Genomic DNA, 26,327 nt, shown 5'->3' on the forward strand with positions numbered 1-26,327 from the left:
TGTGCTGAAACACAAACAAAATATACTAGGGTTCACAAAGTTTTTAACCTGCAATGGTATACAAAAACGGGAAAAAACTTGCAAATTACTCCTAAATCTTTTTTAAAAGAACAATAAACAGAAAACTTTAAAAGAACTGAGGCCTCAAGTTATCTAGCAGTCTGTTTACATATGTTCAGATATGCACAGCATCGAATCTGACTGCTGCACACCACCTCACAGGTCTGGAGATCTGAGAGCTGGGCTGATATGAACCATTTTCCTGGTCTTAGTGAACTGTGGCTGTCTGATGAGAAATCTGCAAAGTAGCTGTGCCTGAAATAAAACACAATAACTGCTGATTTACTTTAGATGTTACACTTTGGGCCTGAGTCACTCAGGCTAGAGACTAGATGAAGATTTCAGACATGGCTCGTAGTTCTTTTCACAATGCAGATTTTTGTTATAACTAAATTACTAAATTTTTACAAGGCCATCCATGTTTTCTTCTTTCTGGGTTGATAAATAGCTGCTAATAGCATTATTAGACGACTTATTACTTATTGAGGTACAAACTTGCAGAAGCCTCCTCTGATGTCACTGGAAGGAATATGAAATGTATAAAGGATTGACGACACCAGTCTGCTCCATTGCAGCCTTGATGCATTATGCTGCTAACCAAAGCTGCTGCTGCTGCCATGATAATTCTGGCTTTAAAGATCATTTTCCTACCAGCTCTGATCTTGTAGTTAGAGTCTGACTCTCTGACTTTATGCTATTGCCACCCTGAGCTTGGCCGACCGTTAAAAAGCCCTCAGCAGTCATGGTGGTCTTATCTCAGGGACTCTTCAGAGCTGCACAAGTTCAACAGATATTAAATCAAAAACAACATCCCTCCCTTTGTCGGGGCTGCCGTCCAGTCTGCCTGGTTGAAGCCCCCCTCCCCCCAGCACCGTGGTACTAAGCTTCTGAACCAGTTCAAAGCTCATCAATCAATCCAGGAGATGGTCATAAAGGTGAGGGGATGGGGATATGTAACAATTCAGGAAACTGGAGCAACAAATCCAAACCAGCTGAATAAAGCGATTGGAGTTGCTGTTGTTTATCATTCTGATCAACTATCTGCTGGCCTGACTCCATGTCTCGACTCTGTTTATCAGACTATCCAAATGCTGGACAACTGACAATGAAGACAGAAATTGATTTTTTTTTTTTTATATCTTGACTATATTGACTACAAAACAGGAAAAAAAAGATCAACAGACCCATTAATAACTAAAACAGCTATAAGCTCAGGCCCTAACTTAAAAAAAAATACTGTAGTCAGATTGTATTTGGGTACTGATACTGGCCTTACATGCAGAGTTGTTCTGGTGTTTATAAATGGCTGCCCGCCATGTAAAAGCCAGTCTCTCTCCAGCCTATCAGTTAGTCAGACTGGGCGTTGTCTCACTAGATGAGCACCAGACCTTTGTGGCTGTTGCTCATCTCTGTGTCACTGACTTATTTCAGACCTTTTGGGCTGGAGGTCGCTCCTCGGTCACACTGAGGGTTAAGTATATTTTTAGGCCCAAGGATGGGTGTGGCAGTGCACGCAGAGGACTCTGTGGTCTCAGATGCACCTCCCAGTCTTGCATATGGAAGAGATTATTCCATTTCTGAATTTCACTCTAAATGAGACTTGACTTTCCGATCCTCGAGTCACAGCACGGAGTGCACAATAGGCTTCTGTAAGGTGCAGAGGTAAGGTGGGATCAAAAGAAAAGTGAAATTAAAAGGCTTAAACGCTGCCTAAAGGGAACATAAATCACCTTAATTACACACCTAAAGTCAAAACAAAGATTTCCAACCAAAATTCACCAGTCTTTAGGACACAGAGAGCTGAAAGCCTTCACTTTCTGAAAGTCATCAAGAAAGACAGGACACTGCAATTTGCCTTATACTGGGGGGGAAAAAGGCACTCACCTTCTGGCAGGACACAGAGAAGGTTTCGGCGCACGTTTAGCTCGCGCAGAGCTTTGAGTCTGCCGATGTGACGAGGAAGAGCTGTGATCTCGTTGCAGCTGATGTCCTGCAGAGGACAAAAATAAACGAGGGGAGTGAGCGGTTAATATTTATGATTAGTAATTGTTTGAAATGCTCTCGGCAGCACGGGAGCAAACGTCACAGCTGAGCAGATGGTGCAAAGTCGAGCTGGGTTTTCATGCTGAGAGGACGCTGCTGGAAAGTTAATAAGCAATAAGACTTTAATACCATATCACACACATATACAGAGTCCAGGTATAAAGAAGAGGTGAGAGCAGTGATGTAGTTGCCTGAGCACAAAGAATTAAACTCATACTGACAAGAAGTGAAATAACAGTAAGCAATGGGAAGCTTCCAGGTTCTGAGTTATCTCAGATTTGTTTGAGCAGACAGTAGCTGCTTTTAGCTGAAGTGAAGGACACTTCTGACTGACATATGAAGGAGTGGGAATCAATTAGAAGAGACAATGTGCGATGAGCTAATCACTTTATATGTGGGCGGGGCTTTAGTTTAGAGTCAGGCTTGGCTCACGACACTTCAGCTTATTTCATTTTCACCCTAAAAAGACTTAAAGTGATGATGTGCCCCGATTGTCCTGCTGCTGACCAGAACTAGACCGTTTTCAGCTAACAGGCCAGGATGAGGACTGTCATTCTCATTAGCCTCTGCTCCCTGCACAGGAGTGCTAACAAGCAATGTGATTGTTTTGCCTGCCAGCAATATTCCATGTAAAGAGCTAAAACAGCATCATTGTGGCATACTGACTCTCCTCTGAAACAAAACGGACAGTGTAATGGGTCATGAAAATATCTTCCTCATCAACCAATCTGCCAGTGCTGCCATCTGCTGATTCCTTGTTTGCACAGCTCTGTCAGTCCTTGTAAAAATTCACTCTGTTCACAAGTTTGACCCAATCAGATCAGGTCGGTCAGCATCACGCACATTGTGAATGAGCTAATCACAGCACACCACCACCACCACTGGATAAAGTGAAATATCCCGCAGATGGGCTTCTGTCAATTTTTCTGTCAAAATCCAGCTTCCAGTTTGGATTCAGGAGACAGACACTATCTCTACTTTCAAGATTAGGCTTAAAACTTTCCTTTTTGCTAAAGCATATAGTTAGGGCTGGACCAGGTGACCCTGAATCCTCCCTTAGTTATGCTGCAGTAGACAAAGGCTGCTGGGGGATTCCCATGATGCATTGAGTTTTTCCTTTCAAGTCACCTTTCTCGCTCACTATGTGTTAACAGACCTCTCTGCATTGAATCATATCTGTTATTAACCTCTGTCTCTCTTCCACAGCATGTCTTTTATCCTGTCTTCCTTCTCTCACCCCAACCGGTCGCAGCAGATGGCCGCCCCTCCCTGAGCCTGGTTCTGCCGGAGGTTTCTTCCTGTTAAAAGGGAGTTTTTCCTTCCCACTGTTGCCAAAGTGCTTGCTCATAGGGGGTCATATGATTGTTGGGTTTTTCTCTGTATCTATGAAGCGCCTTGAGGCAACTTATGTTGTGATTTGGCGCTATATAAATAAAATTGAATTGAATTGAATCACTATCAGTTGTATATATTATGCAGCACTTTATTGTGAGACTTGTTTGATTTAGAATAAGAGATGCTGTTGTGGAGGAAAAAGTAAAAAATAAATGTCTTATTATGAGTTTAAGAAGAAAATACCATTTCATTTCTTCTGCTTATCCAAGGCAGGGTCCTGGGAGCAGCACTCTAAGCAGAGAAGCCCAAACCTCCCTCTCTCCAGCTCCTCAGGGAGAACAACAGAGAGATATAATCTCTCCATCATGTCCTGGTTCTACCCCAGGGCCTCAACCTAGGAGGCATCCTAGTCAGATCCATGAACCACGTCAGCTGGCTTGTTTTGATGTGTGGAGTAGCGACTCTACTCTGAGCCCCTCCCGATTAAATGAACTCCTCAGCCTTTCTCTAACAGACAGCCCAGCAACCCTTCAGATTTTGCTGCCTGTATCCGTGATCTCGTTCTTTCATTCACTACTCCGAGCTTGTGACTGTAGGTGAGGGTAGGGACGTAGATCAACTGGTAAATCAACAGCTTCAGTTCTCCTCACCACAACAGAACAGTACAGCATCTGCAGCCAATGTCCCAATCCATCTGCCGATCTCCTGCTCTGCTCTCCCCTCAGTTGTGAACAAGACCCCGAGATACTTAAACTCCTCTCTGACCCTGAGTGGGCACTACTCAGGGTCACAGAATCGACGATCTGATCTGATTTGTATCTTTTTTCAGAAAAAAAGACACAAATGTAACATCAGAATGAGCCAAGGAAATATAAAAAGAGAGTGACGACGTATGTCCCTAAATTTCATGTGACACATAAAGCTTACTGAAGAAGGGCTAAAAAACATAAGCCATAAATCCTCTCCAGACTGGGATAAAAGCAGTGAGCAGCACAACTGGAGCATAAGATATTCACATACAGACAAAGAAACACAAAAATAGAAATATTATTACTCACTCCTGAGTGCCACAGGAATAAACCAACACAGTGACACAAGTGGTAAAACAGCCTTACCAGCTCCATGAGCCTCTGCAGTTGTCCAATGGTCTCGGGCAGGCTGACCAGCTTGTTGTTGCTGGCGTTGAGGACTCTCAGAGGTAAACCACACAGGCAGGCCGGCAGGGAGCCCAGCTGGTTACGACTGCAAACACAAATATCATTCAGTCGAGGGGATCACTTGTGCTCATGTGGTTTTTTTCTTACACTACTTAGTATCTTTAAAGAGCTTTAAAATAAAAAAAGATTAAAACGGTAAAAGCCATTCCTTTTACATTGGACTACAGGTGAACTATAAGCTGATATGCTGATCATGACGCAATTATAACTTTGTTTCTAAACATTTATGTTCCACACGGCCCAGTGGGATGTGACTGAAAGGGAGAAGAGCTACATGAATATTTTACCACCAAATCATTCAATGCGTTATTAAGATTACAGTTGGAGAGTTAACGATGAATGCAGGGAAGAATTCCTCACTCCCGAGTAGGGATGGGTACCGGTTCTGACATAAACGGTAGTAACCAGACTGAAAAGCAGCGCACATTTCGGTGCTTTATTTCGGTGCTTTTTTTCCCTGAGCTGTGACACACTTTGGATTCTAACCAATCATTTTACGTTTCCGAGGATAGTAGGCGGGTCCAGGTACGTACGTTCTTTTAGAGCAGAGCTACAGATTAAAAATGCCCAAGGCGAAGCGGTCAAAAGTCTGGCTGTACTTCACAGCAAAATATGCAAACTCAGCAGCCTGCAACAAGTGCTTTAAGCTGATACTGTGCAAAGGAGGTAACACCTCGAATCTGATGAAACACCTGGCGACGCATAGTGTTTTTTTTAAAAGCCGAGAAATGCGCCGTATTTGATAGCTTGCTGCGAGACCTCACTCCGTGCACATCTACTGCGGGTGTGGTGCCTGTTATCGGACCCGGAGCAACATCCCCCAAGAACCCGAAGAATAGAGTCCTGGCCCCTAGCCCTGCCAGTGCAGCAGAAATGATGACGGATGATGATGCAGCAGCAGCCGTTCTTCTCTGCGTGAGTAGCTTAATGTTGTTCATGTGTAATTTACATTGAGTAGGCTAACCACGTTATTACATTAATGCATGTAAGGTGAACTAGCAAACATCATCATAGCTACATGCGGCTGTCTTCTTGTTTGATGGCAGATACTCCCTTCACCCTGGCCAAAAAGGCTAAAACGACCAAAGGAAAAGTGGAAAATAGTTAAACATGAGAGGTGTTTTGTGTTTATTCCATTGTTTAAGCACTGCTTCCAGCCAAGAGTGATACCATATATGCCCCATAGCTGCAGAAAAGGCTAACATTGTTATCTTTTTACAAAAAAACAGCTGAACATGAGAGGTTTTTGGACAAAGTTGGTGTTCTCGATTCTTTAAGCACCGGTTTGAGCACCGTTTAAGCACCGGCACTGTTTCAAAAGTACCGGTTTGGCACCGGTATCGGATAAAACCTAAACGATACCCATTCCTACTCCCGAGTCTGTTTATGTTGCCGTTTGCACCTTACAGCAACCCTCAGGAAGAAATAAACATGTCACAGCAATGTTTCCTTTTTACTACACACACACACACACAAATATGAAAACAAAGATGTCTTTTTACTATTTTTACAAGAGGAGACACACTGCAGGAAACGCTGTACAGAAGAAGTTATGCTATGGATGGGCAACAGTCTATTGTCTTAGGGTCTTTTTTTTTTTTTACCTTCATCTCTCTTTTCTAAACAGGACACGACCACTTTTGAATTAACTTTACTCAACTTTTACCAGACCAAAGCTAGCAGGGGTATTGTACTCATGCTCTACACTGTGGGTGCCTGACTGACCTGTACAGTTTGAAGGAAGAAGTGGAGAGTTGTCACATCTAGTGCAAATAACAGATTACACGTGTCTAATAAAATCTGTAGTGTCCAAGCTGGAAGGCCAGCTACAGGGAAGGCAATTCAATATATGAAATTTCCAGGAAATCCCAAAAAATACAACAGGTGTCGCTCCTCCTTTTGAAGCCGTCCTTCATTAGTCACACACACACACGCACGCATTTTCACCACAAGACTGCGAAACCCCGTCTGACTCGGGGTTCTGAAAATAGCAATCAGGAAACATACAGTATAAATGAGTTTATGCAGCTGTTCCCACACATACTCCGACACTGAAGAAAAAGAATGTTACACTTTAATACTATGATGTTGCAAAAGCTCCAGAGGTGGAACAGCCTGACATCCTCTCTGCAGACTGGGTGTGGTACAAGTAGCTACAGTATATTTTAATGGAACAGGTTAATTACACAAATAACTATTAATTCAAATATGCATCGTATATAATAGTATAACAGAGCACATCTCAGTAATGAAACAGATTCCAAATAATAATCCAAACACACTAATTCAACCCACCCAGAAATAAGATCCACACCCTTTGAAGATACTCTTAAATATCTAGAGTCGCTCTGTGTAGCTACATGTTGGCACAGTAGTGCTCTGAGCTACCCTTACTGTCCACCCCTAGGTCCACCCTTACTACTTCTATAGGGAATAAGAGGTTAAGCAGCAGCCAGGTGCTGATGATCAAATAGACTTGACTCATCAGCACCTTTCAGGACCTCTATAAAAGCAGAAATGCTAGCAGTTTGCTGGTCTGGAGCCTTCATGTGTGCATTAACAACATGTCCCAATCGTCCCATGAGTGGATGTCCCAGCAAATTCACCCCAAGGTCAGACAATGCAATTTTCAGAGAAACAAAACCCTAAAAGCTACATCTAAGACTTTACTGGCCTCAGTTAGCATGTTAAATGTTAAAGTTCAAGACAGCATACTTAGACAAAGCCCCTCCCCTCTCCCTCTAAATAAAACAAACAAACAAAAAGAAAAACATGGCAGCACAGCTAGCTTCACAAAGTTGCATTAGAACAAACCACAAAACCTCTGTAACAATGTCCTTTGGACAGACAGGACAAAAGTGAAATGAGATGTTTGGCCAGAATGCACAGTGTCACTTTTGCTGAAAATGAAACACAGCATAGTGGCATAAATACCTTATGCCAGCTGTCTAGCACGGTGGTGGTGGCATGATGATTTGGGCTTGTTTTGCATCCACAGGATCTGGACACCTCACAGTTATTGCACTGATCATAAACTCATCTTTATACTAAATTATTATGCAGTCAAATGTGAGGCTATCTGTCTGACAGCAAAAATGGGTTGTGCAAAAGGATAATGATCTCAAAACACCAGATCATCAAACCTACAAAGGAATGTTTGAAAAAGGAAAGAACTGTTGCCATGGCCTTCAAAGGAAAAAAGTTTGGCAGAATCTTAAAGGAGCTGTTTGCAACCTAAATGTAAAGTAATAGTGGGCAACTATGTGAGAGACAAAAAATGATTACTTTAAGTTATCTAAGGAGCTTGGAAAGAAAAGAGACTTAACTTCTTGAAGTTTCTTGACAACGTTTCACCTTTCATCCAAGAAGCTTCTTCAGTTCCTCCTTCTAATGGAGCTTCTATGGGTCCTGAATAATATGGTGTACCTAGCTTTTTATAGGATTGTAAAATATCTAGTGAAATTTGTGTTTCACATGTAAATGTGTAACACAATGAACAAAGCTATATTATATTGTTTAGAGTGTTTAAATTAATTAAATGACGAATTACATGCAATGTGGCAGATACACATCATCAGCTATATTTTCCCTTTAATTTCATATAAACTCAGGACCGGATAAAACCAGATATTTTTACCCGTAACTAGGACAACAGAAGAAAAGCACCACTAGCAGGACTGTTCTCCTTTTACATGTTGTAAACACTGTGAGGAAAGAGGGCACACAAAATATTTGCAGCTGTGTGGTCCATATTTGTGCTTTGTTTTCAACACCCTAGCAAAGTCAATCTTTTTGAATGCATATTTGTGGTCTGGACTAACGGCACTCAAAATAATCACAATGTAGTATAATGTTATGTTTTACAAAAACTGACATTTTCAAATTTTAGGGAGGAAAAAATACATAATCACAACAAGTCTTACTTTTTGAAATATACTAACAATCTGCTTGTGTTGTAAAAAATAAAAGCACTTATGAGTAAACAAAAGTTAACACTCACAGAGGTTTGCGTTTCAGATGTGCCAGCGAGCTGCTGGACTTTAAAGACTAAAAATATCCTGGAGAGGAAGCAGAGTGTCCATCCTATTCGTCTGTGTGTGTATTAAAGCCTAAATGTGATATTACACTTCCTTTCTGCAACCAAGACTTGCTGCAGTGTTTAAAAATATTCAACACAGACATACTTCTGGTACTTCAGTCTTTGCAAGCATGGGCTCATGCAGTCTGGTTGTTTACTGAGCAGATCAACATTCAAATCATATCATCAGTTCATTTTTTATTACGTTAAGTTAACTTAACTTAAGTTACTAATGTAGTCAGTGACAGCACAATGACTGGCAAAGCAGCACAATGTTCCACACTGCTACTAATGGGCTTTTCCAAGAATTTTTACTTTAAAGTCGTAGCTTTACAAAGGCTGCACTGGAGCAACGGCAAAAAAAAAAAGAAAGAAAAGAAAGAAAAGAAAGTAAGAATAAAAGTTACTTTTAAAAAATCTAACTGTATTCACAGTCTCTTTGTAATGTTGTGCATTGTACTGGGAGACATACACCCCAAAAAATAACAAGATGATGATGGGAGAGGGTGGGGGAGTGTGACAGCGTGGGAAAAGTGTGGTTTAAGAAAACTGCTTTCTTCCAATTCTTTCAGGATGATGTCAAGTTGCAGGAACTTCAAAACAAAGCACAAAGCTTTCAAAGTTACACACCACACCCGCAAACAGCTTGTTTTCTGCACCTGAGGTAAGGTGTGAGTCGGGGTTGAAGTGGTTGAAATGTTAAGACTGCATTGCAGGAGGCAGAGAGCTGGTGTTGTAAGCCACCACCTCTGTTCCATGATGAACTCACTTCTTGCCTCGGGTGACCTCAGTAGGTCACATGATAGGCTGGGGAAAGGTAAAATGTCAAAATCGCTAGCGATTTTTCCAGTCAGGCTACTAAAATCTATCTCAGCCCTGCCCGTCGGGCTATCATAGGAAGGAAAAATATGTCAGTGCTTTTGCATTCTTTCGCAAACGTAGCATTGGCATCGATGAGCCTCTTTCAATATGTCACGTATTGAAATCGCGTTTGAATTTGTGCTTGTTTTTTGCTTTCACTTTCATTTTACAATAGCACAAACTGTGTATAAAGAGCGGCAGTACTGATTGGTGAGTGACGATTAATGGAGGTGAAATGGAGGGCAATGCACAGGAAGAGAAAGCTGATGAAGGAGATGCTATGCCCTCAACGTCGAGTGTCATTTTCTCATCTGTGACTTCAGTGGAAATTTCAGATTGAGGATCTGACACAGACTGATTCATGTTCTACAAAGTTCTTACAAGTTCACAGAAACTTCTGTTCAATTAGAACCAAATATTTGAGTTGATGATTCTAATTTTTATACAGTTGTTGTAATTTGTGTATTAACAATTTTGTTTTTTGATTGATGTTTTGTTTCATTTATTTAAAAATTATCTTATTTTTTATTTGGGCTACTTAAATTTATTTTGGGCTACCAAAATCTGAAGAATGCCTGCCCAAAGGGCTACCAGGAATTTTGAAATTTTGCGGGCCCTGTATATGATTGTGAATGAACTTTGAGGGATGTTTTGTATGTGTTTTGATGTAAACTCCCATGTATTTTGTCAATAAAAGGCATTAAAAAAAAAAAAAAGAAAGGAGAAAAAAAAGGTCTCACAGCCGTTTCAACCTCATGCCATGCTCCAGATACCTCGGAACTTGGGAGTGTCATTAAGGCTGGGTATCGATTTCGATTTCTATACTCGATTCGATTCCGATCCACAAGGTTTTATTCGATTTTGACTCAGACAGTCAGAAATATTATAATTCTGATCATTTATGAGTACATATCCATATTTTTATATCTGTGTATAACAACAAAGATGACACTTGTGAGACTTCATCAGAGGTGCAAGCATCACAGCAGATGCCTTTGTGTTAAAATAACTGAGGATAAAACACAGAAAAAAATGAAGGAAATTTTTCTTCCCTGGCTTTTTATAGCAGATAACCTGAAAATATTTTGCAGTAGATCAAAAACTGAAGAAAACCATGACTCAACATATGAACATTACCTGATGCTGCTGACGTGAAGCAGAGCAAAGTTACAGAGGTTTAATTAGAGACACAGCTAAGTGTTTTGAATAATTTTAAAAAGTTTATATTTCTTCGGTATTGAACAGCAGAAATGAGGCTTTCTTGTTAGAGGTCATTTTAAAAAAACAAACAAAAGAAAAACAACGACTGACAGCACCTTCGTCCATGTGACGACTCATATGACAGAGGGTAGGGTTGTGCCATATGACGAAAATCTCATCTCCCGATATAAAACATTTATCGTCCTGACAACGATATAAATCACAAAAATGTAATATTTTCTGTAAATTCTGTTAATCTCAGGCAACTCAACTTGCGTGAAGTTTTTACAGCTGGGCGTCCTTTACCTGCATTCGAGTGTTTTAACCGATGCATGACACTATACGTTTTTAGTAGGGGTGCAACGATACACAAAATTCACGGTTCGGTTCGATACTTTGGTGTCACGGTTCGATATTTTTTCGATACAAAAAAATGTTCATGCCTTTTTAATTTGTCATGTATTAAAATTATAAATATATATTTGAACTCAAAAGTACAGTTTTTAAATTTAATGTTGCTGAAACAACAACAACAACAAAAAGTGATTTCTCGATCAGATAGATCGAGAAATCACTTTTTGTTGGAAAAGAGAGTTTATTACAGAGAAATGTCTCTTTCCAAAATAAAAGCTATACTATCCGCTTCTTCTGGGTTATATTCTCAGCAGAATATTAAACATATCAGGTCCCCATAAGGAGAATCGTGTGCTAACGGCTGTCTAAATGACTCGGGTAAAGTTTGTAGCATGCGTGCTTGTTGTTTTTGTCTGCTTCCACTTGTCTTTGCACTAGGATGATGTCGGCGTAAATGTGCAGTCGTTGTGTTCCCACTAGTGCTGTCAGCGTTAATCTCGTTAAAATGACGTTAACGCCATAACGTGGCAAATCTCCATTAGTGAGTTACCGTGGCTCGCGCCGTGCGTGGGGCTGGACGGCGTCAACACGTTAACGAGCTAACTGGGCTAACGCACTAGTTCCCACCAATGTAATTGAGCATTGCGTGGCACATCCGACATACTGGTTTACTTTTGTCCATCAGGGTCATACTTCACATGAAAACCAAAATAGTTCCAAACGCCAGATCTGAATGAGGGTGGGGGAGGTTCAATTTCAGGTAGCGTTGAGGCAGTTGCCATGTTGCAACGAGCTTAGCTTCTGTCTTGCTAGCTTGCGCTGCGCTCAGTGGATCTGCGCTCGACAGTGCAGCCTAGGCGGAGTAGTCGAACGCAGATCCACTGAGCGCTCAACACAGACAGCATCGTCAGAAGAAAAGTTGATAAAATAAATTACAAATTTTGTACCGAACCGAAAGCACTGTATCAAACGGTTCAATATCGATACGAGTATCGTTGCACCCCTAGTTTTTAGACATACGTTGTAACGGCCACCATTTGAGTCTAAGGTTTATTTTTTAGCACCTGACGGCTCTTTTTTTCCTTCTCATTTGTAAACTCTTGCATACTCTTTAACGTGATTCAGTTTTTTTTGAAAAGTCTCAACAGGATCTTAAGCTTAAACAAACAAGCGGACGTAAAAACAGTCGCTTGTCCGTCCGTAGTGTGGTTATATTAAATATAAGAGAAAGAGAGAAGTTTAAGAGATTAATATAGCCACTACAGTGACCATCAAAACGATGAAAAAATATTGCTGTAAACAGTTTATTTTACGACACCACAAAACAAACGATAGCGTAACAGGAAATGATAGACGTTTTTATATCGTCATCCAATATATATCGTCATATCAAACCGCCCTAACAGCGGTCATATGAGTCAATGGCCCGCAGGAACATATCCAAAGGGGACAATCAACCATTAGTATTGAAATACCTGGGACACCAATTTGTTTTTGTAGCTGAAGAAGCCTCTTGGATGACAGGGGAAACTTCTTTACAAACCTAAAGATGTCCAGTCACCTCCTTGTGTTCAAGCTTTCAAGGCTACCATGACCTAGAAGACTGAGAACCTGCTAGTTTATTTGACTGACACCTCTTCTCCTACCCTGCACAAACCAAACCAGGGGAGAGAGGTGGGAACTAGAGTGTCTTCAAAAAAATACAACAAACACTTAACCTTTGAGATGTAGAGTCACAAAACATTTCAGGCCGCCTTCACTTGCAGAGTGTGACAGATATGATACAATGAAGAGAGTGGCGAAACCTTGACCTTTAAAGGCAGAGAACAGCACAGTTTGTGAAGATCAACATAAGCCGAGTGTATCAAAGATTTACAGTTAACTAACAGTTCACTGAACATCAGCTGTGTGAGACACTTGGCAAAATGATCACCCTGCAGCATTGTTGGCACATCACACAAACACGGACACACACCTGCATTGACCCCAGGCAGCAGTACAACAGCTCAGATGGGCCGAACACTGAAAGCGCTACCACCCAAAGCTGACACACAATAGCAGAGTCTGCCCACATTAAAGGACAATAACACTGCTTTATTTATGCTCTGTCACTCTCATTCAGTCTGATGCTGTGTTCAGAGTGCGGAGCCTCAAATCTGACAGGAGCCACACGCACTCACAGGTCCTTCTATCTTTGTGAGGACACTGATATAATGCGTTACCTACGGCTTCTCTTTAGTTGTCACAACTAATTACAACACCCTAACCCATAAGGACAAGGTTATGGTCTCTCAGAACTAGTTTTCCCACGTATTGTGCAAGACGCACAGAACTGTACAACTGTGCATTCGTTTTTTCTCTTTTTTTGTCAAATTCTCATGAGGGTAGAAGAAGCAGAATAAAAAGACAAAATCAAACTGATCTCAAACCATGTACATCTGTCAAATGGCTTCACCCACAATGACAAACAGTAAGAAAGAAATGCACAATGTCTTACTCCTTACCTTCCCACAGCATTAAGTGCATCTGAATATCATATAACGATGTTGCTCTGACCAGCAGAGGCACTACTGAGTATAAACAGCACGCTCCTGCTGTGGCGCCCTCTTTGCCAATATAAAGAATTCTGGATGTAATTTTTACATAACTTAAAACACTATACACTGTATATTTATTGTATTTTAGCATATGAGAGAAAAGGAACCACTGTATCAGGAACCTTTTAGAAATCAAAGCATGCAGCTCAACAGTTGTGATGCAGCATCAGTGAGTGTAAAACTCCATCTGTCTGAAGAAAGTATTTAAAATATGCTAAAATTATGCAGCATCACATTATTCTACTGCATTTATGCAAAAACACAGAGTGTTGTTTAATACCTAGTTAATGGGTTTGATGTTCATAAAACAGAGGTTTCACTCCCTCAGTCCCTGCTGCAGAAAATGTTCCCATATCGTAAAACAGCAGTGACACCAAGTGTGTCGATGTGTGTACCTGAGGTTTAAGGAGGTGAGCGACTGCAGGCTGATGATGCTGTCTGGGATGGACCTGATGCAGTTGTGGTACAAGTTTAGTGTTTCCAAGGCAACCAGATGGCATACCTCTGAGGGGACGTCGGTTAGTCGGTTTTTTGACAGGTCTGCAATGGAAACCAAGAAAAACAACGTTTAGAACAATTAAAGGGCACATTGTAATAATAAAAGATGCAAAGGTAGCAATTTGAGTAGTAGTTGAATGAAATATTAAACATTTTAAAAAACAAAAACAAACTTTGACATCTGGTGTGTTAATTGTAATAAAAATCAAAAATAAGTTGAAAGACAGGTAGCACCACAGACTCATATAAAGGTCTGAAAATGAATCCAATGTGTCCTTTTTCTTATGTAAAAATCAGAGGAGTGGCTCTTTAAACGGTCTGACTGGATGGAAGTCTGAGAAAACAGTTTACCTCCTCCATAAACTTAGTAGGCATAGCCCAAGTTGCTAGTTTGAATTGGTTTTCAGTTCGGCCCTGAGTACAATAGATGGTGATGCCATGTTTTAAGACATGGCATGCATACAGTGGGGCAAAAAAGTATTTAGTCAGCCACCGATTGTGCAAGTTCCCCCACCTAAAATGATGACAGAGGTCAGTAATTTGCACCAGAGGTACACTTCAACTGTGAGAGACAGAATGTGAAAAAAAAATCCATGAATCCACATGGTAGGATTTGTAAAGAATTTATTCGTAAATCAGGGTGGAAAATAAGTATTTGGTCAATAACAAAAATACAACTCAATACTTTGTAACATAAACTTTGTTGGCAAAAACAGAGGTCAAACGTTTACTATAGGTCTTTACCAGGTTTGCACACACAGTAGCTGGTATTTTGGCCCATGCCTCCATGCAGATCTTCTCGAGAGCAGTGATGTTTTGGGGCTGTCGCCGAGCAACACGGACTTTCAACTCCCGCCACAGATTTTCTATGGGGTTGAGGTCTGGAGACTGGCTAGGCCACTCCAGGACTTTCAAATGCTTCTTACGGAGCCACTCCTTTGTTGCCCGGGCGGTGTGTTTTGGATCATTGTCATGTTGGAAGACCCAGCCTCGTTTCATCTTCAAAGTTCTCACTGATGGAAGGAGGTTTTGGCTCAAAATCTCACGATACATGGCCCCATTCATTCTGTCCTTAACACGGATCAGTCGTCCTGTCCCCTTGGCAGAAAAACAGCCCCATAGCATGATGTTTCCACCCCCATGCTTCACAGTAGGTATGGTGTTCTTGGGATGCAACTCAGTATTCTTCTTCCTCCAAACACGACGAGTTGAGTTTATACCAAAAAGTTCTACTTTGGTTTCATCTGACCACATGACATTCTCCCAATCCTCTGCTGTATCATCCATGTGCTCTCTGGCAAACTTCAGACGGGCCTGGACATGCACTGGCTTCAGCAGCGGAACACGTCTGGCACTGCGGGATTTGATTCCCTGCCGTTGTAGTGTGTTACTGATGGTGACCTTTGTTACTTTGGTCCCAGCTCTCTGCAGGTCATTCACCAGGTCCCCCCGTGTGGTTCTGGGATCTTTGCTCACCGTTCTCATGATCATTTTGACCCCACGGGATGAGATCTTGCGTGGAGCCCCAGATCGAGGGAGATTATCAGTGGTCTTGTATGTCTTCCATTTTCTGATGATTACTCCCACAGTTGATTTTTTCACACCAAGCTGCTTGCCTATTGTAGATTCACTCTTCCCAGTCTGGTGCAGGTCTACAATACTTTTCCTGGTGTCCTTCGAAAGCTCTTTGGTCTTGGCCATGGCGGAGTTTGGAGTCTGACTGTTTGAGGCTGTGGACAGGTGTCTTTTATACAGATGATGAGTTCAAACAGGTGCCATTCATACAGGTAACGAGTGGGGGACAGAAAAGCTTCTTACAGGAGACGTTACAGGTCTGTGAGAGCCAGAGATTTTCCTTGTTTGAGGTGACCAAATACTTATTTTCCACCCTAATTTACGAATAAATTCTTTACAAATCCTACCATGTGAATTCATGGATTTTTTTTTTCACATTCTGTCTCTCACAGTTGAAGTGTACCTCTGGTGCAAATTACTGACCTCTGTCATCATTTTAGGTGGGGGAACTTGCACAATTGGTGGCTGACTAAATACTTTTTTGCCCCACTGTAGTGACTTGAGGTTCTTAGTCAGTTCCTCCCTAAATTTGTTGTGTAGTTCCAAAGGGCCAAGACTGCGACAGCCCAAACAGTCCACAAATCAATGGGTGACCTCATAATGCCTCCATCAATTTTTTTTATACACTGTAGTTTTCATTAAAAATATGGTAACCTGATTTAACATATACATAACTCATACAGTCCTCAATTTTGATTAAATACAGTGACTTATTTGATGACAGAAGGATAACCCGGGCTGTGTTTTATTTTCTGTTGGTGTTAAAGTCTAGGTAAAACATTGCTCATAAGGTAATTAAATATATTTCAGTACGATATAAAACTTTGTAATCACTCTCGTCGGAGCTGGACCTACAACAATTTGCTGTAATGCACTATACACCTATTTGCACACCCAACAATAACACATGCATTAAGATTTCTCGCTCCGTTTATTGTACAACATGCAGATTTTGGACTAAATTCTCTCTTTCCTTGTAACATGGAGCACCACAGACACGCCAGCAGAGGACCGTGAATCTGAGGTACGACTGACGTCAGACTCAAGGAACTCAGCATTTGACATGAGGACTCAGGTCAGCTGCTCAAGCCAGGACTGTTGACATCACTTCCTGCCGTAACTCAGCAACAATAATATCAACTTCAGTTATCAGCAACCCAGTAAGGCCAAGAAATGTCAGTGCAATTATTCCACATTGTTCTGCCGAGGCTGAACTCTGAGCCTCTTGAAAAACACATTTTGTTTTGTTAATGGTGCAAGAACAGCACAAGAGTTCATTTCCTCTGGTGGAAACAATCGGGGAAAAGTCATGTTGTACTTTTGTATTCAGTATTTATAGTCACGGTTTTCAATTAATATCCAGCAAGACTATGAGCAGAGACCTCGTTGCTATTTTTTTTGTTATACTAATGTTCCAGAGTTATGGAACAAGAGAGGTACTGCCTAACAACCAGGAGTAATCCGGAATTCTTTTATTTGATATTAAACAGGCCAAAGCAACAAATCATCTCACAGCAGTTGTGTTTTTTATTTGTAGAGGGAGCTGAACTGGTTGCAGAAAGTGTCACATTACATATAATATAGCTAATATAGCAATTAGCTTCTGCCAATGCCATGCTAATGTTGCTAAGATGGTGTGGGCCATTTTTCAACCAGTGACAGCTGGGATAGGCTCCACCTCCTCCAAGCCTAAGCTGGAAGACCAGGTAAGAAATATGCAGAAAAATGCAGTAACAAAACCATGACCTTCACACAAATTCTGTCCCTTGACTTAACTATGATGACACACAGGAACAGATATATATATTTTTCCATCATAAAAATGTCTACAAAAATAAATGACAATGAAAATAGGGCACTTTTACTGAATGTGCTTTGTAAGCTGGTGAATAGTACAAACACCAAACTGTACAAACAGCTCCTCTGAGGCACAAGTGTAGCAGGCTTTCATCAATTTAAAAAACAAAGAGAAAAAAAGAAAATCACATCTGCATCTGGGCATCAGCCACACGTAGAACGCATTGCATCATGGATCACACATTAACAGGAAGTGCTATTTAAAACACTGAACGAGAAACAAAGAGCCCGCCGGTCCTGCTTTCATCCGGCGAGCAAACGGCAGCAAGCTGACTCAACTCACAACAACACAAAGCTATTACTGGCAGGGCGTATGTGTGAGTGTGAGCGTAAGGTGCATTCAACACTGTTAATGCTCTTATTAATCTCCAAAACAACACTGTGGAAACTGTAATGCGTTCAAAGCAGCAGTGACCTACTATAAACCACGAGACACACAGGGACAGATTAAGGACATGTCGATCCTACAGACACACATCTGTCAAGATACATTGGCCTGTATCTATATGTGAGGCCATGTAAGGTGACACAAGTGATGATGCAGGCCTCAGGACATTTAGTCCATGACATACATAGATCTTCTTTTCACTCATATCAGCAATACCAGCGCTCAGGCCTGACTGAGTGTTTACACAGACGCACCTGTGACCGTTTCTGAAGTTTCGTGTTTTGTTGATGGCACCTGTTAAAATCCTACACTTGGATGGATGGACGTGGCACTATGGCAACAACATATTTTAGGGATGCAGCGAATTGTTGTTTGGATTGGACATCTGTGCAATATTGAGTGAAAAGGCAGGATCCAGTATCACTGACAATGGGCTTATTTCTGGGGATGATCCATCCAGTTCATTCAATTGACTTTACAAAGTTCATGACTGATATTTAAGGAGCCACTGTGTGACTGAGTGTGATGAGAGTTTTTCTACTGTAGATACCCTTTTTAAGAAAAGAAAAGAAAGCAAGTAAGTTTCAAACTTCAGCTGCAGTTATTACTTGCGTTTTGATGTAAGAAGAAAGAAAATGTTAAACATGGTAACTCAGGTATGATGTGAACGTAGCTTGAGGCTACAACTAAACCAGTAAGGGCGTAAAGGCGAAACCTGCTGTTTAAATGTAGTCCTTTTCAGCCATACATCTTTTTTTAAGCCCTCTGACATCAATTTTCCCACACTTTTGTATGTTGCATTTTATTCAAGGTTTAATGCCTAATGAACCATTTTAAACAATCTCCATCCCGAGGCCCTGATGCTGCTAAACAATAACAAGGTACTCCCAGTCAACTGCAAATTTAAGCTCTGGATTAGTTTCACAAGAACCCATTACAGAGCCATTAGATAGTTAATCCTGTTTATGGGGGTATTCCTAAAAGCTACAAGTCTTCATGCTGTAAATACAAAACGCACACACACACGCACACACGCCACACCCTGAAAATCAGGCGTGGGGCTTCCTGTGTTAATAACAACACTCTCCCTCTCATATGAAAAAGGAAATGACCTATTGCTGCCACTGTGTGACCTCTGACTTAAGAAGAAGAAAGAGAAGAAGCCTGCTGCAGGAACACAATGACTTTACTTCGCCTAAACCTGATTCAGCATCTTTTTAAGATGTGAAACAACACATGTGTATTTTTCTCCCATTCACTGTCAATCCAACTCAGACATCTAGGACAACGTGCGGGATTATGAACATTGCAATTCGATGAAATTCAACTGTGAAAACTGATACTTTACCTCTTGAGCTTCCTTGTTTATACCCCACAATTTGTTAGAGCCAGACTTCACCTACACTGCTGCTGGTGTGAGGAGGGAAACCACTGATTAATGAATGAATGTGTATAAACCAGTCAGCGATACCAGGAGACTAATCATTTACTGGGCAACTGTTTGCAACAGATTCAAGATCAGGTTCAACAAGGTGCTGGAAAAATCTTCAGAGATTTCACATAGTTACTGTAGATCCCGTTGGCTGCACATCCACAATGCACCATGCTCTACTGGACTGAGATCTGGTGACTGTGGAGGCGATTTACACACAGTGAACTTATTGTCAGGTTCAAGAAACCAGTTTGAGGTGATTTGAGCCTTGTGGCATGCTGTGTTATCCCCGCTGGAGTCTCTGTAAACCCTAGAGATGGCTGTGCAGGAAAATCACAGTTAGTTTCTGAAATACTCTGACACCAGCAAAGATGCCAGATTAAAAGTCACTTAGCCCGTCTTCTCCACTTAGTTTGACATTCAGCAAGTCGTCTTGTCTTTGCTCGAGTCTACAAGCCTAAATACATTGAGTTGCTGCCATTGACTGAAATTGGTGATTGGCTGATTTGGCATCTGCGTTAACGAACAGTAAACCAGGTGTACCTAATGAACTCTAGTCCACTAAAGTTAACGTAACAGTTACACCTTTTTTTCCCTTAAAAAGAAAAAAAAACTTTGAAATACAAAACTGATCCTTCACAATAAAAAAATAATTCAACAACAACTGTGGGATAAAGACAGCACAGAGATAATAAAGAAGGCGGGTTTCGTTTTTTTTTTTTTAACAAAATGTTTCCTGTGCAGATGTTTCCTATTAAAAGCCTTTTAATCCATCTGAAGGAAGTTTTATTGACTTGCGTCAGCACAGTAGACTGGACATAACTGCAGCAGCGTTGTGAGTGTTACATTAATGTGCAGTCTTTGAGGATACAATTTCATGTAATTCAGTTTTACTGAGTCAAGACACATCAGAGCAGTGACAGTGATTTAGTACGGTCAACACAATACTGTGAAGACATTACATATGCTTGCTGGGGATTTTGATTTTGGCATAAAAGACGTGAAAAATTAAATGAAAACATGAAAAAAAAAGGGTTCTAATAAGATGTTTAGGACACCATGTGACTATGCCTGGGCAATATGGAAAAAAAACACCCACCTTACCATGATAACTTGTTTTGTATCAGTAATATCAATATGTATGACCATATAAATCACTATATCTGTTAGGCTTAACAGTTCCTTTTTACTCTTCATTTAAGATATCTGGGTAATTTGTAATTTAAATATTTATGTTCTGTCTGAAGTTGAACATAATAAATGTACCATAGACCATTACACAGCTGTGCTTTAATCAAATAACATAAATATATGTAACAAAATACAAAAACTAAAGTTTTGAGGACACAATCCAAAACATTCTGCATATATCCTCAGTACAAATTCAAGAAATGTGGTCTGGTTACGCTCCAAGGCAATAAGTACATGAATGAATAAGGCACAGTGCTTTACTGTGTCAGTGAAGTGGGCAGTGAGGCTTGCACATGGATCAGATGTGCAATTTGACCACCAATCTGAGGTGGTAGTGAAATGGCTCTACACTCTGTCTGGTGTCTCTCTAAAAGAAGCATATGTGCAGGGAGCAGGTAACGACATTCAGTAACTTTCCTCGGCTGCTTAAATCCAACATTTTCGACTTTGCTTTCTGCCATCGTGTCTTTCACAATAAGGCAGTCTGCAGCACTTGTGATATCACAGTATCTGTTGTAAGGCATATGTAACATCAGAACAGTTTTAATGCATCTCGCTGTTGTTTCTCTAGATCTCTCAATACCAACTTGGATGACAGTCTAACACACCACTTCAAAACCTCCACATGAGCTGAGATACAAATCGAGCTAGAGCTCTTAATTTGTCAGACATCTCTACCTGGCAAACCAATGTCAGAAGTCAACAAGTATAACCCCAAAATTTGATGACAGCTTCTACAGTTTAATATGTTTTAAGCTCTTTCCGTGTTCTTCATTAGGAACACGTGTGCACTCACGTAGTGTTTCAGCTTCACACTGCATTTTAAGACAGAACAAGTGTAAGGGCATTTTTAGTTCTTACCAAGCATGCACTGATACTTTGTGCTCTGCTCAGAGTAATCCAATTTCCCCAATTACATAAACTGTTTGAGTTAATATGAGGGTCATGAGGCAGCCTGCAGGCTAACAGAAAACTGAACCCTTTTTTTGTCTATTTTTTGACAAAGCTGAGACACGATTTTCCTTCCATTACGTCTGAGAAACTAAATCAAACAACATAAAATACAAACAACAACAACAACAACTATTAAAAAGACAGGCTGACACAATCTGTGAGAAATATATAAAGCTAGCTAAACTATTTGAAAGACATTAGAGATAAAGAGCAGTAAGTGTGTTAGTGACGTGAACTGTGAGAGCCCGGCTTGTCATACAAAGACTTGTACTATACAGACACTGCAGCCACTGCAAGAATGTGGAGGCTGAGCAGCTGAGACACGAGAATGTTTTCTTGCCCACTGATTAACACAGAGCTCTGTCATCTAACAATAATACAGTGCGACAACAAAGAGGGAGGGAGAAGTGGCGGGGGTGAGGAAGAAAGGACGAAGGAAGGAAGGAAGGGAGACTGAGGAAATAAAAGAAGATCTAAAGAATGACCATGTTCACATCTGTTTAAGTTTAGCTACTTTTAAATTCATTAGCCTGCTTATTTACCCACCACGTAGAGCAGAGCATTAACTAATGTGACCAAAGGGACACCAAATAGTTGTGCTACTCAGCAATTACATGTAGTATATTTACTTAAATTCTCAAGGAAGCAGACTACTAAGTTTGCAAAAAATCTGACTGAAATCATCCAAAAACAAAAACAGAGCATGTTATCTGCCGAAGCATGCATCCAACCGTAAGCATAGCTACAATAATACCATTATTACTGCCTGGTTGCAACATAAGCTACTCTGGAGTTATTATCCACTGTAAAGTGTTTCAGTTTAGCCATCATTATACGCCGGTTCCATAGACATCCCCATAACCCCAACTTGTTGTAGCGTAATACATACTCTGTATAAATCAGTATTGTGCCCCTACTTTCAACCACGCCATGTAATGTTATGCTGTCACTATGCTTTGTTCTTGATTAATGCTTCTGCTTTTTAAAATGCATATACCAAAAGTAAATAGTCACGTATCTGGTTATTGTTTTGCCTGTCATTCATGAACCAAACTGGTCACCGGAGTTTACAGACTATCCGCGGCTAACCACTTTAGCTAAACAATTTCCTGCAGTGACACTAAAATAAATATTCACTTCAGCAGCACGAAACCGACAAGACAGATCACAAACACAAGACTATCATTCTACAAGCAGTATTCTGCAAGGCATTACATTTGCCATACTGTATTTTTATTTTATTTTTAACTATCCTTTTGAATCCAGGAGGACTGAGGGATAGCTATTTCTTGCTTGTGAATTGCATGTCTAACTTGCATGCAAGTTAAGGCTATCATTAAAAACAATTGCTTTATAGTTTTAAAATTAGGTTTTGAACACAAAAAGATCACAGTTCTAGTGTTAAAGTAGTGGACGTAGTTTGCTGTTGTCTACCTCCTGCATGAGTCCAGTTTTTTAAAATTTTGGTTGAAGACTTATAGCTATTTACATGAGTATGCATTGTATCTTAAGAGACTGAATTTTCAGGAAATAAGGTGATGAACATCATCGTAATTTTCTTAACTGTCACTATTTTTCTGGCCAGTGCAGATAAGAAAGATGTTTTGCCTGTGAGCTACCATTCTTGTCAGAGATTTGCTGCATTTGTATTGGCTGAGAGTGCATGAATATGTTTCTCATATTACCAAAGACTGCTGGCTCCTGACGGTTTAACTCTGAATTCTGCAGAGTCAGGCTGCGCCTGTCTGAAGACCTCGAATGTAAAAATGTTCTCTGAGCATGTGCAGCTGCATCCTTTGGTTGGACAGGAACTCCTCCCTGTAGTACAGTAATGACAGGCTTTACACCACACACACAAATGTGCAGGCAGGCACACACAAACGCAACAGACTAGTATAGAGCAACACTTTTAAACCAGATACTTAGTGCGGCGTTAGAACAAAAGGTGTAGAGTTCAAAACTAGAACCAACACATTTGCCGAAAACAACACAGAAAAGGAGAGCGAGAGAGAGAGAGAGAGAGAGCGAGAGAGAGCGAGAGAGAGGACAGAAAATGTCATGAGAAAAAACAGAATAATAACGAGGGGAGATGAGTCAGGGATTATACAGCTGAGCAAAAGCTAGAGTGAACACTGAAATAACTCTGTGGTTACTGCTATAACTGTTCACTCGTGTAAACTTTTACACACACAAGACATTTTCACACAGTTTCTAACAATTTGTGGTGATATGTAGATTGAAACATTTGAGGAAGTTGAATCTTCAGACAGAAATGACATTTCAATTCCCAGTCAACTATCAGTAATAAGGTCACTTCAGTTGTCAAGTGTTTTGTTACTGTCACATACCTCTTAAATTTGAATATACATAACAAAATACAATATTTCACATTTTGATGTTGTGTTTAAATAACGTTCAATTAAAGCTGCACTTGGAGGGTTGTTGTGGCTAGAGGTAGAAAATATTTTGCACTGAACTCTGAATGAGTGGTTGTTATTCCAAACTTACTTGATGATTTTATCCAGTAGTTCCATCCCACTTTCTATTTTTGTCAATTAGCAGTATACTGGAGCTGAACAGAGCTTGTAAAGTTCTGTGGAGTTATGTTTAACACAAGTGTAACAGCTGGAATGGACAGCAGCTGTAAGCATTCAGTTAGAACAATAATAATGCCGTGTTTGTTATCGTAAAGTAATAATGGGCCCATGAATTTTCCACGGACACATAACAGCAAAAAAAAAAAAAAAGTACACAAACTTCAGAGAGCAGACACCAGTGGACTAGACCATGAAAGGACTCTGATGTGTAAGACTGGGTTTGAAGGTTCAGGTTAGAATCAGCTTTACGTTAATAAGAAGGTAGCTATGATGGATGAGGGTACAGTACGCAGCTGATGCATGATGTGAATGAGGGTCCTCAAAAAGGGAAGCACTTGGTTTGTAGGGAAGGAAGGGGAAGGGGTTTTTCTTGGCGGTTTTCTCATCACTTGCTGCCTACAAAGGAAACAGCCGGCTCTCAGACGGGTGGAGTAGCTCCAGGATGCTGAAGGTGCCACTGGGCGAAAAACTTGCTGCCTCAGACTGAGTTACTGCTGATGAGGACAATGATGAAAACCAGCTTTGTTATAGTAACTGCTGCTGCCAACTGCTGCAGCCCTGAAAAGATACTCAGACACCAACCAAAACACCAAGAAACGAATACACTGATATTTGATAACCACAAACCACCCTTTTGATTTTTGTTCCCACTGACTATTGGACAGTTCGTGAGGAAGACTGCCCTTCCCTATAGGAAGCAAATCATGTGAAAAATGTCTTCTTTCACCAGCAACAGATTTCACCATTTTAGATATGTGGTCAATGTTGGAAGTTGCTACATCCATATACCGTGTATAGATGTAAGAACTATGACATCACTTCAGTTGTCACCATCTTGTTGTGTTGAAACTGGATGTAACACATTCCCACGCCTTAGTTATTTGTCGATCACAGAGAGGCTCATCCTAAACTATAGCTTTAGCCACCTTTTAGAATAAAGTGGAAATTATAAATTCAGTATGACTAAAAATGTGAACCTCTAACCAGCCTGTGTCCTGGTGGATACCAACAGTTCCGTTCATTTAGGCTAATAAGGCTAATGCAGTGTCTATGGTGGTGTCTGTTCAGGTCGTAACAAATTCCAGAGTGGTTCAATTATGGTTTGAAGGTGATCCGAATACAATCAGACCCCAACTACCAGGTGTATATTGCAAGTTTAAGCAAAACTCCTTCTGGTAGCCAGGAATCCTTTGCATTCTTGGATGCAACAGCACAGCACAAGTTAGCAAGTCACTGTGAAATGAACGTAATATTCTCCAGTGGTCCAGAACACAGCACCTTTGTTGCTCCACCCCAGATACTTTAAACTGAAATGTGTGACTGCAAAACCATTCTTACTTGGTTTGTAGTGATGCATTTTGGTTCACTTAGATATCGCTTGGATTTTTCTGTCTCAAAAGAAACCAAACCACGGGAAAAAGCTACAAGTTTACAAATTCATCAACTGAATTGGACCAAAGTAAACGAACTATAGATATGAAAACACTAAGTTATAGCTAGCAGCAATGTGGTGACCAGAGACCACAGATAGTCAGTGACTAGATAGTGCAGCAACTTCCCTGACATATTAGCGACAAAAACTAGCCACTGAGAAGTTAACCTTTTTTCAGCTTCAAAGCAACCGAATCAAAGTTGAGAGTTCAGAATGCTGCTGATTGACATGAGACATAGCAAATACATCAGAGGGTTATCTAAGCAAGCAGAACCTAGAATGTGAACAAGCAACCACCCATCCATGACAAAGCCACACGCACGCAAAGAGCAAGTTTCTTCCTGTGTTGATGGCCCTTAAGGAAGCAATCTTAGCAATTCTTCATCTGCAACCCTGAAGCTAATAGAGTTACTGCTGCTGACAATCCCTCCCCTGCCTTTGCTTGACTCTTGAAATATCTGATGATGATTCCTAACAAAACTTTGAAGTTAAAAAAAATATATATTCAGGAGTCCCTTGGGAAAACAGAAAAAAAAAAACGAAACCACATACTAAGAATGCGGTACAGGAAGCAGAAAAGAAGAAATGAAGAAACAAATAAAGAAAGACAAGAATGAAACACAGGAAATAGTAAAGTGGGAGGAAAAGACAAAATAAA

The 26,327-nt window shown here is 40.6% G+C and overlaps 1 protein-coding gene across 6 annotated transcripts in view; it reads right to left on the minus strand.

The window, feature by feature from the left end:
- The window catches only part of lrch1 (leucine-rich repeats and calponin homology (CH) domain containing 1), a 100,426-nt gene that overhangs the window by 49,235 nt on the left and 24,864 nt on the right, over positions 1 to 26,327 (minus strand). For all 6 annotated transcript variants that reach the window (XM_086267895.1, XM_086267894.1, XM_086267892.1 and 3 more), the window contains exons 2-4: positions 14,141 to 14,285; positions 4,554 to 4,680; positions 1,945 to 2,050 (exon numbers count right to left, since the gene is read on the minus strand). In XM_086267895.1, coding sequence (XP_086124021.1) covers positions 1,945 to 2,050; positions 4,554 to 4,680; positions 14,141 to 14,285 — 378 coding nt within the window. The remainder of the gene's footprint in view (positions 1 to 1,944; positions 2,051 to 4,553; positions 4,681 to 14,140; positions 14,286 to 26,327) is intronic.

Source organism: Aulonocara sp. 'chitande type north' Nkhata Bay, linkage group LG16, assembly GCF_057382095.1.
Source record: "Aulonocara sp. 'chitande type north' Nkhata Bay isolate Kocher_YH1m ecotype deep benthic linkage group LG16, A_spYH_male_GT1.1, whole genome shotgun sequence".
In the NCBI taxonomy this organism is placed as follows: Eukaryota; Metazoa; Chordata; class Actinopteri; order Cichliformes; family Cichlidae; genus Aulonocara; species Aulonocara sp. 'chitande type north' Nkhata Bay.